At 38.2% G+C, this 16,258-nt stretch overlaps 2 protein-coding genes across 2 annotated transcripts; both read right to left on the reverse strand.

Moving 5' to 3' along the window:
* Positions 1–1,172: 1,172 nt before the first annotated feature.
* Positions 1,173–5,388, reverse strand: mpeg1.1 (macrophage expressed 1, tandem duplicate 1). Its single transcript, XM_081349713.1, has 2 exons — positions 4,787–5,388; positions 1,173–4,513 (listed from the first exon to the last, which is right to left on the reverse strand). Exons 1-2 carry the CDS (start codon positions 5,249–5,251, stop codon positions 2,792–2,794), a joined length of 2,187 nt encoding a protein of 728 aa, XP_081205839.1. The 5' UTR covers positions 5,252–5,388; the 3' UTR covers positions 1,173–2,791.
* Positions 5,389–10,853: 5,465 nt separating this feature from the next.
* On the reverse strand, positions 10,854–11,354 carry LOC308680477 (histone H1.5; the record flags this gene model as incomplete). The annotated part of the gene is made up of 1 exon (XM_081348607.1): positions 10,854–11,354. One exon carries the CDS (start codon positions 11,352–11,354, stop codon positions 10,854–10,856), a length of 501 nt encoding a protein of 166 aa, XP_081204733.1.
* Between the last annotated feature and the right edge of the window lie 4,904 nt (positions 11,355–16,258).

Here is a 16,258-nt window from a genome sequence, read left to right on the forward strand (position 1 = left end):
TTAACACTTGTGTATATATACCTTGTCAGTTTCAGTGTTTGTCACGGAGTCCTTGTTTAATGTCCTCACACTTCTGTTCCTGTTTGCTGCCTGTTCCTGTTGTGTTTCTTGTTTTGGATTGACTTATTGGATTTTGACCATTTGCCTGAACTGATTGTGAGTACGGATTACCCCAATAAATTAACTGCACTTGGATCTCTCTCTTTTGTGTGTGATACGTGACACTTTTTCAGTAAGGTCTACATTTCCATTTTACATGATATTTATGTATGGCTCCCATTTCCGCTTGCACTTAGCAAGATAAGTTAGCCTTTCCAGTCTGATACAGTTCGATATCTCCTTTATCCACATTTTCATGGATGGAGCATCCATACTCTTCCAGCATAATGCAATAGCTCTTCTGGCTTGAAGGAGACCAAATTTTACAAGTTTAATCTGTCTTGACGTTTGTATAAAGTCCATTGGATATATTCCAAGAATACAAAGTTTTACATTCAAAGGAATTTTAATGTTAAACATGTCTGACAACATTTTATAACCTCCTTCCAGAAGTTTTGTATTTTTGGACATTCGTTACATAGGCTATTACTATTATAAGAATCTTAAAGTTTTCTTCTCTTAACACCCAATCCAATTTAATATGCAAAACACCCTGCTAGAAGACAAAGAATCGTAAAGTTTCCCTCAAAAGGAACAACTTCTTATTAGCTCACTCACCTCCCGATCTTCATGTTTAAGAAAAGTCTCTACAATTGATCACAGTGTGCTTTAATGTTTAAGGAAGTTTGTTTTGAAATGCTTTTATCCTGTTCAAATTCGCACAAAGCCACACTTGTGGTGTTACCTGTCAAAAATGACCAGCCTACAAAAAAAAATAAAAGAGCTTATAAATAATGCTATATTATCAAATATTTGATTGTCTTTTTGCCAACTTGTTTTCTTTCAATTTTTTAAAGATATTCTTTAAATTTCTTTCAATATTTATTTTTTAAACTGACTGATTGTAGGTCTCATTCATCTGAGCTTATATTGGTCAAAAATTTATATCCATTGAAAATCAGTGGGGAAGATTTAAAAATAAAATAAACATTTAGTGTTCAGGAGCATGTTCATGTTCACATATTTACACTCACACCACCAGGCACACAAACACACACGTTCATGTACACAAACTATTTTGAGTATTTAATGTAGTATTGAGATGAGTATTTATTTTTTATTACAGGCTTTCTTTTTCACAGAGATGAAATTATACTCGGATCAATGAGATCTACTGTCAATCATTTTTGTTTTTCAAGAGGTTTTTGAAAAAAGCTTTTCAACACAGCACAAGGGTTCAACACTGATCACAAGATCAGGCCCTTTGCTTCTTCTTCCCCTTGGACCTTTTTCACAGACTGTGATGACAGAAATGCAGACCTTCAAAGGTTTTTATATGTTCATTTTTTTTTTTTTTTTAAATGTATGTACATTTATAACACTTACAATTTAGTATTGTATTACCTTTGCATCGAATTACAAAAAATTAGTTAACGCTGCTGTGAGTAAAAATATGTCATCTTTCTCTCTTCTGACTGTTATCGATCTCTATTTATTTATTTTTTATTCTTTTTGAAAGCTGTGAAACCACTATTGTGTAGTTTTTCTTTTGCTACTTGAGCAATTGGGCACCCAAAAAAAAAAAATGTGTATAGTCTCTCATTCACCGCAATAGAAGTTCAACCAACTATGACGACTTCCGCTTCTGAGAAACCTGGAAATGTGAAAGAGTCTATTCTGAGACTCTGACGTGAAGATGATGCTGAGCTTGAAGTCTTCTAAAGACCCCCAAGTTTGTGCCAAGCTGCGGCCTTGTCTTTCCATCCATCAAAGATCCTCTGACTCTAACGGGTTATCTCTCAAGACAACTTCAGTTAAGATCAAATGGAGCGTCAACAAATTGCATAAAGAAACTTTTATTTAAATGGCCGAGACATACAAGTAGCATATCAACCCCGGATATGAACATTTCTTAGAATTATTGAAACAATTTGTTTGGTTGTGGTATTAATTCTACTATATCAAGTTAATTCTTACAGCTGATCTAAATAATTATAATGAATTATTACTAGTTGTAATTAATTATGAAAAATAAAATTGTCTATTACAATCTCACTAACAACAAGTAAGATATATAATAATTTAACTTGACATCAGGATTTTCATCAAGATGTCCTTAAATTTATTTACAAGGTAAGTCTGCCTGGTGTGAGATTCCTGATCATGTTGCATGTCTGAGTTAAAGACGTTTGCTCAATTTTTTATTTTAATGAAATATTTATTAGACACACAAGCACAAAAACTTAGATATACACATATATCAATAAAAATAGTAAAGCATTAGAAAATAATTTTATATATAAAACCCATAATTCTGTGAATGTATTTTTACTCATCTTCTTTAAAACTAATTCATTTCAGAGTATTCTTATTTCACAAATATCTCTCTATAAGACACACTTTACAATTTTCAAGATTTCATTGCATTGAATTGTTTTTTATGACATTGCGTTAACAGAAACATTTTCTTTCAGATTTATTCCAATGCTTGGATTGTTAGTTGAATGTAACATGTTGAATGTGAATGTAAGTTATTTTTAGAGAAAGGTTACTGACTGAGATCACTTCTAGTAATATAATTTGCTGTACCTGTTACTGCTGCTGCTAACTATTAATGCTACTACTAATCATATTCATTATAACATTATAAAGCTTTTCTGCAAATCTCTGAATAGTCATCTTAAACAGATTGTTATGAAATGAGGGATTGAGTGGGGTTATCATTTGCAATCTCAATCTGTTGTTCTCTCTGAATCTCTACACTACTCTCGCTTTGACCCTCACTATGAATCTCTTCATAGCCTTTGCTCAACCTGATGGCAGAAAACCTCTTTCTCTTTTTCATTATAATCACCATTCCTGTGACCACAAGAGCAACCAGAACCATTACACCAATGGCTACGCCAGCCTTTTCTCCTCCGGACATCTTTGAAGAAGACTCTGTGTTAAACATTGTTGCCATTTGGTTAATCTCACCAGGCTTTGCCAGTCGCCACATCTTTGTTTGTCCAACTCTCACCCAAGAACGATCACCTTCTGTCATCACAGCTACAGTATTTGTGGCAATCATACTGACCATTGGTGGTTTTGTGAATGGTGGGAGACGGACTGGCATTAACTGACCACCAGTGAACACACCGGACTGGACACAGTACAGTACCTGACAGCCATCACTAATGGCAGCAAGATGTTGACTGAACTGAGGTGGACAGCGAGATTGACCCTTTGAGAGAGGGTTGCCAGATTGGCAGCTGAAGAAACCAGCAAAAGGCACAGAGAATCTTGTTGCGACCTCATAATCATTGCTCAGACAAACCTTCATGCCATTAGACAAAAAGTTTTGAGTAAAGTAGTTTGGTGGACAGCCAGTAGATTTGGTCAATGGGTTTTGCATAGCTGGTCCAAATAGACCTCCAAAGAGGTATCCAGAGTACTCAGGGATTTTCTGAGTAGAGGAACACCAGTAGGTTTCAACTTTTGCACGACGGACACGGTAAGCATCACCACATGTTTGGTCACAGCAAGTAGACAACCACAAGAAACCGCATGAATGACAGTAGCTGTGGCATTCATAATGATTATAACCTCTTTCTACTGTCTCAGAGCGTAACATGGTGGTGTTGTACTTTGGAGGGCAAGAATAATCACCAGTGGCAGGGTTTTTCTGTGCCGTCTCATCACAGATGGCACTTCCATCTGATGTCAATGGAGTGCATTTTTGGTAAATGCCACCAAAGCTAAGATTGGTGACTGGACCCTCACAAGAAGCATCATCTACATTTGCCTGAAAGTTGAAATTTGGGGAATCTGGACTTACACAACCTGGAATGGTGTTTACTTTATAGTATTTATCTGCAGCCTGACGAACTGATTGAGCCATTTTGCTTACTGTTGGTGTTGGGAGGTCTGGGAATGTTGATGGATTAAGAAAATAGTGCAGCGGCAGCCCAGAGCGGTCAATAGCCACCAGATTATTGAGCGTACTCTCTTGCCACTTCTGTAGAGTGATGCCTGGGTAGAATAAAGCTCCACCATGGCTCTGCATTAAAGAATATGTGATGTTACCTTGATAACCACTGGTTTTAGAGGTTCCCTGGGATGTACTGGCACCAATATCAAATTTAACTTTGTCAAAGAAGTTAAAGCCTGCTGATGCAGAAACCGAAGACATGTCTGACTGACTGTTAGAAACATAAGACATTTTTAAATAATCCTCTTGCACTAAAGTAGCACCAGCATCAACACTTGTGATGACATGAGTACCATAATCAAGTATGAGTTTCTCTGACAGGTAAGTTGCTTGACGTGTTTGATTGTTCTCAATAGCGTCTGCAATTTCCTCTGCCTGTCTCGCAAATCGGGAGTCCAGAGTGAAGTCGGGATACGCTTTTACTGTGTACAGATGGTTACGGACCTGAGAAGCAAATATTTGATATGAGAAAATGAAGGACTGATTTTCATCATTTGTTTTAAACAATATTTTTTTACTTGTAGATTTTATTAGATGTTGTATATTTAATTTATTTTGGTGTTAGAACTGTAATTTAGTTTTTATGTTACCATAGTGTAGGTTATTCAAAATGACTTTCCCTGATTTACGTATTACTTCAAAATCTTCTGTATTTGTCCAGCTTATCAATACAGTCCATACGACTCTCAGTATGAAGTTTTTTACTTTTGTACTTACTTGAACCCGTGCTGTTACAGAGCTCTCTCTCACTTGGTGGCTTTTCATGCGCTGGTTTTCTGTGGAGAATTTTGCATTTAGCACCGAATAGAAGGAAATATCAGCATTAATGGAGCTTGAAGTGGAGCTTTTTTGTTCCAGCCATGACATGATGATCTCCGAGTTTGTTTCCACTCCACTCACTTTCTGTGGAATGACAAAGACTTCATCTGGAATGAGATAGGCACCATCTTCTGTGGTCTGACACTGGGAATAGCTCAGATTCATCACCCGGCCCATGTCTATGTTGCGCAGGTTATCCCAGCCTCCACCTGGAAGAACCTCCAGCGCTGTCAAACTTGAGTTTTTGCGGCACAAACGAAGTCCATTACTGGGACGAATGAGCGGATGAAGGTTGCAGATGTTGATAAAACAGCAGAGAATCAGTAGACACAATGCTCTTGCTTCCATGATCACCAGATGCATGTTTCACACTACTTCAATAAAAATGTATGTGGCAGATTATAGAATTTGGTGAGTTCCTTAATAAAGCCACTTCTCAGTTTCAGATCTGTCAGAAAATAGTCACGAGACAATGAACTTCCTCTTCATGGTTTGGCTACCTTGGAGACACAAACAGACAAAAGAGCCTTCAACCTATGTTTAAACGTTCAGTTGAAGGACGGTTTTATGGGCTGAATTAAACAAATATTTTTGTTGTGATTTATTTTTCTGGGTCTTCATATGTGTGGTTTTATTTAACTATTTTTTTTAACAAGAGGAAGTGAGATTCTTTGCTGCTTCTTGTTTTAGAAGATATGGCATTATCAGGTGTTTTCAAATCCTCTTCAGTATGAGAAACATTCTAAAACTGCTGTGGAAGTAGATCACGAAAGCCTAAAACAGGTCATGAAAACAGGTTTCTTGTCATACTTTTTGTACCATATGGCAGCACAATGGCAGCACAATTTTATATTTTACTATGTCAAAGTATTCCATTCACATTTATTTGTATAGCGCTTTTCAAAATACATATTGTTTCAAAGCAGCTTTAAAATGCATGTCTACATTACAATTTAGATGGGATCTGTTACTGTGTCATGTATTTCAGAAATGTACTTATACAAATCACATATTAGCTAATAATGTATAAATTTGACCTCATTGAATATAAAAAAGTACTAGATGCTGAAACGCATTATGGTCAGCCGGATATGATGTCAAGCTTAAGTACTTCTGTTTTTTACTAAATAGTAAATGTCAAATGTTCAGCTCTTATGTATTTAGCCAAGAGGTCAACATGGGATGTTTACATTCTTTGTTGAACAAAAATTAATTTTCAAGCCATAATTTACCAAATGATGCAGAAGATGTTGGTTGAAGGCTCCAAAGTACAATGTTTACACTTTAAAAGAACTCATAAAGAACCAAGAGATAAAACAACTTTAAATATTTAGCATAGTTTCAAACCACAAACACCCAGTGACATGTTAAGTTCAAGTTCTTATAGTTGGCAAATAGATATGTTGTGTGAAATCTTGAAAATGGGCCCTATTTAAAAATCTATAGACACACTACAAACATAATGTTGTGAACCATTCAAGATTAAACTCTGAAAAGACAACCATGCTGTACATATGTAGTTGACAAAAATTTTATTATAACTCATTTTTACCCAGGAAAAACATTCCAGAGGCTTCCAAACGTTAATTCTCTTTTGAATTCAATGGCCTGGCATGAATTTTGATTAATGTATAAATGTAACTAAAATATAACTATTTATTGGTTTACCGCTTGCTGCTATTTTTGTTATTTCGTTCTATTTTTTTCATTACAACAATAACATTTTACTTTCTGTTATTGGAGAAGGTGATTATTTAGAGCTCATCTTTTTCTTTTTTTCCCCCTTTCTTTCTTTTTTTGCTCAAGCTAGCATTTGCGTTTTATGTTTAGGCCCAATGTTGTCTTAATTGAAATGTACAACAAATAATTGCTTCTTTAATTTATTACTTTTTCTTAAAGAAATGGAAGAAACACATTATTGAATGCAATTGAGTTTTTCTTCCCAGGCAGATGCTGTCTCACCCAACAGCCTCATCACCTGTGAAGAATAAGTTAAAACACAATGCACACACACACACACACACACACACACACACACACACACACACACACACACACACACACACACAGATGGACGGTGTAGATACTTGAAATTTGGAAGGATTTGTTTTCAAGAAATGAAGAAAACTTCTCTCAATGTAACAGTCAGGCTACTGTTTCTGTCTCAGCATTAATGTGTGGAGCAGTTCAGTCAGCTCATTCGTTTGCATACTGTATGCATTTATTAAGTCTTTTTGCTTTGCTTTTTTATTAATATAAAAACCATAGGTTATATGATATTATAAGCTGAAGAAGCCTAACATGGTACTATTTACTGTACAGTAAAAAAAATAAAAAATTTAGCATGAGCATGGCTGGCAGTGAACATAAATGAAATTGGTAAACATTTTCTTGTTTTCCTCAACTTTTCACATTTTTATTTCGATATTTCAACAGAATTTTTAAAAGTACAAATATCCCTTGTAGTCTCAGTATGAGCTCATAAAAACTACATTCACAGTAATTATGAGACATTTAAAAAAAATACTGGTTAAGTAATAAAAACATACTGTCTTACAGATAGTTCTTCTGAAGTTTGTCCTGTTCTTCTTGGCTTGAGGTGCAGTCACTACACTTTTCACTTCTGTTCACACTTATATATATACACACACGTCTTCCCCTTTGGGCCAAAGTTCATGTTTGATGACCTGTGAGTCTGTATATCAAAAAGATAACCAATAGAGGATGAAATGTCATCTCTTGACTCAAAAAGAATCCAAACTTCAAGGCTGCATGGTTTGTAATTGTGGGAAAATGAAATACTGTATATAGCCTATAGGGCTGACTTCTAATAGTCGAGGATTCGACGATTCGATACGGAGAGGTCTGATTCGACTATGAACCTCATAGTCGAATACATGGGCGTCAGTTTGGTTTGAAATGTGCTGGGGACAGAGACGCATTCGCATTTTCAGAAGGGCTGGGTACCATTTTTATTTTATTTTTATTTTTATTTTCAGGTCATGTTTTGAAAGACAATGTCCTGTAGCTTACTAATGTAAATAAATAAAAATGTATTCAAAAATCTGCTTCACATTTTCAGCAGGGCTGCGGAGCGGCTGTGAGTTGACTCCACATGGTTCTCATGTGCGTTAAAAAGCTTTACATGGTTTAATGTACCTAAACAATGATCACCAAATTCCCCTCTCATGTTGCTCCACATAACCACTTAAAATGATAAAAAAAATCGAACCCAGAGTCCAATTATTATGGACGTTATCTGATATTAAGCGTTTCTGCTTCACATTTTCAGCAGGGCTGCGGAGCGGCTGTGAGTTGACTCCACACGGTTCTCATGTGCGTTAAAAAGCTGACTCCACACGGTTCTCATGTGCGTTAAAAAGCTGACTCCACACGGTTCTCATGTGCGTTAAAAAGCTTTACGTTGTTTAATGTACCTAAACAACGATTACCAAATTTCCCTCTCATATTGCTCCTCATAACCACTGAAAATGGTCAAAAAATCGAACCCAGAGTCCAATTATTATCAACGTTATCTGATATTAAGCGTTTCTGCTTCACATTTTCAGCAGGGCAGTGGAGCGGCTGTGAGTTGACTCCACGCGGTTCTCATGTGCGTTAAAAAGCTTTACGTGGTTTAATGTACCTAAACAACCATCACCAAATTTCTCTCTCATATTGCTCCTCATGTTTATGAAATGTTATGATATATGTGTGATATATATGTTTTTTAGCTCTTTTGTTTGAAATGGAAAAAATCTAGCTGCTATCTAAAAAAAAAAAAAAGAAAAAAAAAAGGTTCGACTATCAGTCGACTACGGCAAAATCTAACGAATCAGATTCGACTATGAAAATCCTTAGTCGAAAACAGCCCTAATAGCCTATTATATTTTAAAATGTGTAATGTATTATTTATAACAAACATAATCTCTAGAACTGTAACATCTTATCTTTATAATATGGCATGCTCAAATGCTATTGTGTACATACAGTTACACTTCCTCAAAGATTGATTGACCTCCTTTTAAACGAATGTAAACACAGGAGAGCACAGTGCAAGCACACGTAATGCTTTCTCTTTTACTGCGTAAATACCAAAGTTAAAGTTGGTTGGCAGCAAACTTTATAAGGATGATCATGAAAACATTATGCTTTATTATACTTTAGTTTCTCTAATTCCTTTGCCAAAGTTTAATTTTATTATGTAACAGAAAGTTTACAATACCCTATCTAAGTTTGTTTGGCCCACTTGCACTTTTGATAAATTAAAATACAAGACACGGAAAAACTGCGAGTGACACTCCACAGGTTCAAAATTATGCAAGAAGTTTGCATGAGAATGTGCAAAAACTTGACATAAACAAAAAAATCCATATAGACAATGCAAACATGATGAGCGGTTTCAGAAAAGATAAACATATTGTATGTATGTATATGTGCAATAGTATTGTAGGCTATTTGTATTTGTATCGATCACGATTCACGAGAGTGCCCGGGCCGGGATATATAACCATAGGAAATTCCCAAGGCTCAAAAATAGTAACTCCCTTCCAGGTTGCACCACAGCATGAGTAGGCTACATTTTGCAGACTAATGTTTAACTAATATTTTACTGCTGTTTTATAGCTTGTTGCTATTTTTATACTGTTATTGTGTTTTTATTTTCACTTCCAGTAATCGGTAGCCTATTATATGCAGATGGGAGACATGATAGACAATGTAATCACTTTACAGGCAAACAAAGCAGGCTACTCAAAAGTACGGCACGGGTCATTTTAACTTGATTGGGAATTTACATTTATCCATTTGGCAGATAATTTTAACCAATTCTTATTTTAATTCATAATTAATCATTCTTATTTAAAATGTAAAATAAAATGTTATTTATGGTATTATGTTTCCTGTTTGGTTTATATAATGAGGTGAATATGTTAACAAAAGGTATTATTATTGTTATTATTATTCATGTTATGATTGTAATCATTTTTTAATGTTACAAGCAATGTGTGTACCTATACTTCATATGAGAAAATCCTTTTTTCTGCAGTTAGACAGGACATTGACTTACTTGCATTAGTTGTGATCAAAAGAGTCTGCTTTAATTATACATCCTCGGCCTAAGCATGAAAAATATGAATATGAAAAATTAATCCACACTTACAGGAACGTTTATTTCTACTCAAACAAACGTTTTTGTTACTATGTTCCCAGATAGTGAGAATTTTAGACAATCAAATTTATAATTTTATGTTTTATGTCTTTTTCATTTTACCCTGTAACACTGTCTATGTAATTTATGAATTTCCTATTTAAGTAAAAAAAATATATATATTGGTGATGTTTTGTATAAATTAATTGCAGTCTTGGATGAGCATCTCTTGTTTTGATGAATATATGTGACGTGTCATTAGGCACGAGCTTTATACACGTTATTCCACTAGATGGTGTTCTCTGAAAAGCAGCAACTCTAAACGGAACGACGACTTACTGCTTTTCAGAGAACACCATCTAGTGGAATAACGTGTAAAGCTCGTGCGTGATAATTACACGTCACTTTTCGATACAAAACTATCCCAGTCACGTAATTTTTAACATTTATCATCCGTTGGTATTATTTGGCCTTTTACATTTCTTGCTTATGTCAAAAATAATAAATACAATAGAGTTAGGCCTACCTATTAGCTGTAGCCTACAAAAAAAGTAATTAATAGCCCAATATGGGATTTAGGCTAAAATGAACTTTGGTCTGTTGAAAATAAAATGTTAAAACGCAATACATGTAATTAGTGTAAATAATAGTAATTATTGTTATTTTTATTATCCTCATCATCATCATCATCAAAACGTCAATTTCAATGCAGCAAGAGACTCAAAGTTTTTCATTAATTACGAATTGTTTTATTTTTTTTACAAAGGGTGCAACATCCCTTAAAAAGTATAGCCATTATCATGGTATCAATTATTTTTAGACAGTTTTTGCTTTGCTTGATTTGGAAGCTCTTCGTTTGGCTCTCTTGGGTCTTGTAGTCTTCTTGACCGCAGCTGTCTCGCTGGCCTTTTCAGGACTTCCTAAATTTCTCTTTCTCTTCTTAGGGGATTTCTTTGCCCCGGCAGGTTTCTTGGCCGTCTTTCTCTTTGCCCTCTTCGCCTTTGCCTTCTTTGGCTTTGTAGCAGCTTTCGAGCCGATCCTAAATGATCCAGATGCTCCAGTGCCTTTGGTCTGAATCAGGCAACCGCTGGCCACCAGTCGCCTGACTGCCAGCTTAATGCGCGAGTTGTTTCTTACCACATCATAACCACTGGCAGGCAGCGCTTTCTTCAGAGCGACCAGAGAGACACCACCACGTTCCTCTGAAGATGACACGACCTTGAGGATCAAATCAGACACACTGGGTCCTGACTTCTTGGCCTTGGACCTTCTTTTTGGCGTTTTAGTAGCAGATGAGGCTGCTGTGGCAGCTGACATGACTGACAGTTTATTTGAGCAGGAACATCAGCTGGAAGAAGATGTCTGATGAGAGTGAGTTTAAGGGCGGGTGCGTGCAAGTAAAATAGTCAACATGAGAACCGTGTAGACTCTAGTAGTTATGATTTCAGCGCCTTTTTATGAGCCGCAATAATTTGTGTTTTCCGACTAATAGAAAGAGTATATTTTTTACTTTTAAAAATAATATAAAGACCTGGATTGTCGATCAGAAAATCAAGAAAGTTCCACAAGGACATTTAACTTGTACATAGCATCCAAACAAAAAAGCAATAATTAGTTTTTTATTCGCAAATGTGAAGAATCGATGTGCTGTGCCGTTTTAAGACTGAACAATTTCTGTACTTTGTTTAATTACATGATTTAAAAATATTGTTTACTTATTATGTGCCATTGTTCAGTTAGAGTGGACCATATGTAATATTTTCATGCATTAATAAAGCGAATATTTTGCAGAGTTTTTGAACAAATAATATATTTTCAGTCTACTAAAACACATTTTCTTTTTCTGTCAGTTTCAGTCAGTTATACATTATGGCCCTACAAAAACAATGACACATTGAATAAATGTAATTAATAATGCAATAACACTGATCAAATATTTTTATTCTTTTTTTATTTTATTTAGTAGCCAACACCTACAAATCTGTCAGGTGGGAAAGTTTGAGATCTAAGGCTATTAGATGTCATTTATTTGTCCATTGTGCTTATTTGGCTGATAGCTTTATAGTGCTAAAATAAACTTTAGTTTAATTCATAAAAGCATTTAAATTCTTACAGTTTGATCTTCTGGAGTTATTACACCAGAAGGGTGTCTCCTAGACTCTGAAACCTTATCTTTGATGCCATGTCAGTTGTTAGATAAATGAACTAACAGGACCTTTTTGGTTGTTTTGCTTGTTTCAAAGGTTAATTTTCTGGCAGTTTTTAAAGGATTACATATGCATAGATGATTTTGCTGCTTTTAAATCAAACATGCTGACTTTGTGAGCACGCTGTGTTCTTCAAAATCAATAGTTATATGATTTAGTTTACATATTGATTTTATGTGTTTTTAGCATTTTAATTTAGAATTGAGCTAGATACATTTTTATATCAATAATAATGATTTATTAATTTAAATACCTTTAATTCATCTTGCAGCCCCTTGTAAACCAGTGCTCTAAAATGTAGGTAGTATAACCAGGCCCAGAAAGTAGCCTAATAAATTCTTACACCTTGAATAGCTACATGTATATGTATCTCATTGTTTAATTTTATTTAAATATATATTTTTTCACAAATATAAAATTAATAATTAATAAAAAATGATATAATACATTTTGGGGAGCCGCCCCTAACAACATATTAAGTCAAGTAATTTTACTGTTACTTTAATACAAATATTATCGCATTGTGAGAAGTTTTGTGACCAACTAAAATGAAAACTTTTGCTAAAATTTAACAAAAACTTCATTAAGCCAATTTATTTTCAAATCAAATCAAATCAAAGTTTATTTATAAAGCACAGTAAAAACAACAATAGTTGACCACTGTGCTGTACATGTCATAATTCAGAGGCGGAAGCAATATGCAAGTAAACTCTTTTATTGAAGGTCAGAAGACACAGCAATAACACACGGGTGGGCTGGTGGCGCAGGGACTTGATGGTCAGCGTGGAGGTGAAGACAGGTGACGGTGAATCCAGTGAAGTGAACATCCAACACGACGAACACCATGAAAACACCGAACAGGACACGAACTGGAACAGGAACTGGAACCGGAAGAGCAGACGACGACAACACACTGAGGACACCAAAACCAACGATCTGACAGGGAAAGGAGAGTGCGATGAGTTTATATAGCAGAGATGATTGATGGTAGCTGATGAGGGGAATGAGATCAGGTGGAGTGCTGATCAACTGAACGAGCAGCCACGCCCACTCACACACACTCACACACACAAAACAACAAATACACGAGACACGAAGAAACCAGTGAATTCATGAACCGTGACAGTACCCCCTCTCCTAGGAACGCCTCCTGGCGTCCCCAGACTCCCTTACCTGTCGATTGTAATCATCGATAAGAGAGTGATCCAGGATGTCTCTGGCAGGAACCCAACTCCTCTCCTCCGGACCGTAACCCTCCCAGTCCACCAAGTACTGGAATCCGCGTCCCCTCCGCCTTGAGTCCAGAATGCGATTAACCGAATACGTAGGTTCCCCTTCTACGAGACGCGGCGGGGGGGGAACCGGGACGGGCGGATTAAACTGAGAATGAAACACGGGCTTGATTTTGGAAACATGGAAGACGGAATGAATCCTCCTGTACACTGGAGGGAGTTTGAGGCGGACTGCCACCGGGCTAATGATCTTGGTGACAGTGAATGGGCCAATAAATTTGGGAGCTAGCTTATTAGAGACGGAGCGGAGAGGAATGTTCTTAGTAGAAAGCCACACTTTTTGACCAACGACGTATACGGGAGGCTTAGACCGGTGGCGATCGGCTTTAGCCTTGGTGCGCGCTCCCGCTTGGAGTAGAGTCTCGCGGGCTCTAGTCCAAGTGTGGCGACACCTCTGGACAAAGGCGTGAGCGGAGGGGACCGCGACTTCGGATTCCAGACTAGGAAAAATTGGTGGCTGGTAACCTAGACTACATTTAAACGGCGATAGGCCCGTAGATGATACTGGTAACGAATTGTGGGCGTACTCCACCATTGACAGTCGTTGGCTCCATGAGGAAGGATTCTTGGAAACCAAACATCGCAACGTTCTCTCCAAATCCTGGTTGGCTCTCTCAGTTTGGCCATTGCTCTGGGGATGAAACCCTGAGGACAGACTAACAGTCGCACCCAGTAATCTACAAAATTCTTGCCAAAATTTGGACACAAATTGGGGTCCTCTGTCGGAGACCACGTCTGTCGGGAGGCCATGTAGCCGAAAGACGTGGTCAACGAATGTTACCGCTGTCTCCTTGGCTGAGGGTAATTTGGGCAAGGGAATGAAATGGACCGCCTTCGAGAATCGGTCCACCACGGTCAAAACTACCGTGTTACCCTGAGAGGGTGGGAGGGCGGTGATAAAATCTAGAGCGATGTGGGACCAGGGTCTCGAAGGGATCGGCAGCGGTTGAAGGAGCCCATCTGGGGGTCGATTGGAAGTCTTACCAGTGGCACAAACTGAGCAAGCCAAAACAAAACTGTGAACGTCACGAGCCATACGTGGCCACCAAAATCGTTGCTTAACTAAAGACGTGGTACGACTGACTCCTGGATGACAAGCCACATTGGAACAATGACCCCACTGAATGACGTTGGACCGTAATTGCTCTGGCACAAATAACCGGTTCGGTGGACAACCGGGCGGAGGCGTTACCCCTTCTAAGGCCGTTCTGACCTTCGATTCGACCTCCCATGAGAGTGTGGAGATAATTAGGGACTCCGGAAAAATGCACTCGGGAGTAGACGGGCGATCGGAATGGTCAAAAATACGTGACAAAGAATCGGGCTTGATGTTTTTGGAGCCCGGGCGGTACGAGAGAGTAAAGTCAAAACGTCCGAAAAAAAGTGCCCACCGAGCCTGCCTAGAGTTCAATCTTTTAGCGGTTCTAATGTATTCCAGATTCTTATGATCGGTCCATACGATAAAAGGTACCCCCGACCCTTCTAACCAGTGACGCCACTCTTCCAATGCTAACTTGACTGCCAACAACTCTCTGTTACCAATATCATAATTACGTTCGGCAGGGGACAAACGATGAGACAAAAACGCGCACGGATGCATTCTGTCGTCTGTAGGAGAACGTTGGGATAACACTGCACCTACCCCCACCTCTGACGCGTCGACCTCCACCATGAACTGACGTGATGGATCAGGGGTAACTAGGATGGGGGCTGAAACAAAGCGGCCTTTCAGTTTGGCAAACGCAGCCTCGGCTGCGTCTGACCACCTGAACGTAGTTCTGGGGGAGGTCAAGGCGGTCAGAGGTGAGGCTAGTTGGCTGAAATTGCGAATGAACCGCCGGTAAAAATTGGCGAACCCCAGAAACCTCTGTAGGGCCTTACGGGAATCTGGACTTGGCCAATCCACCACAGCCTTAACCTTCTCAGGATCCATACGCATCCCCTCAGACGACACAATGTACCCTAAGAAAGGAACAGACTGTGCATGAAAAGCGCATTTCTCCGCCTTGACAAAAAGACCATTCTCTAACAACCTCTGAAGCACTCGTCTGACGTGCTGAACATGTTCCTGGAGAGACGAAGAAAAAAATCAATATGTCATCCAGGTAGACATAAATGAACTGATCGACCATGTCTCTCAGCACGTCATTGACGAGTGCCTGGAAGACTGCTGGACTATTGGACAGCCCGAAAGGCATAACCAAATATTCAAAGTGCCCCCTGGGGGTGTTAAACGCAGTCTTCCATTCATCCCCCTTCCTGATGCGGACCAAATGATAAGCGTTACGTAAGTCCAGTTTTGTGAAGACCGACGCTCCCTGCAACCTCTCGAAGGCTGAAGACATCAACGGCAAAGGATAAGTATTCTTTACCGTGATGTTATTCAGCCCTCGGTAATCAATGCAAGGTCGCAGAGAACCGTCCTTCTTCCCCACAAAAAAGAACCCCGCCCCCGCAGGAGAAGAGGAAGGTCGGATGAATTTGGATGCCAGAGAATCAGAAATATATTTCTCCATGGCCTCCCTCTCGGGAATAGATAGAGAGTAAAGCTTGCCTTTAGGCGGAGACGTACCTGGCAGTAGATCTATTGCACAGTCATAGGGACGATGCGGAGGGAGAGAAGCAGCCCGAGACTTACTGAACACTTCCTTCAGGTCCAGATACTCCGTGGGCACGTTTGATAAATCCACTGCCTCCTCCTGAAAAGCAGAAACAATAACAG

Source organism: Scardinius erythrophthalmus (assembly GCF_964197995.2).
Source record: "Scardinius erythrophthalmus genome assembly, chromosome: 20".
Classification (NCBI taxonomy): Eukaryota; Metazoa; Chordata; class Actinopteri; order Cypriniformes; family Leuciscidae; genus Scardinius; species Scardinius erythrophthalmus.

Coding starts and splice junctions, on each gene's coding strand:
- mpeg1.1 (XM_081349713.1), bottom strand. CDS start 5,251: ATGCATCTGGTGATCATGGAAGCAAGAGCATTGTGTCTACTGATTCTC. Junction 4,514..4,786: donor CTGTAACAGCACGGGTTCAA/GTAAGTACAAAA, acceptor TTTGCTTCTCAG/GTCCGTAACCATCTGTACAC.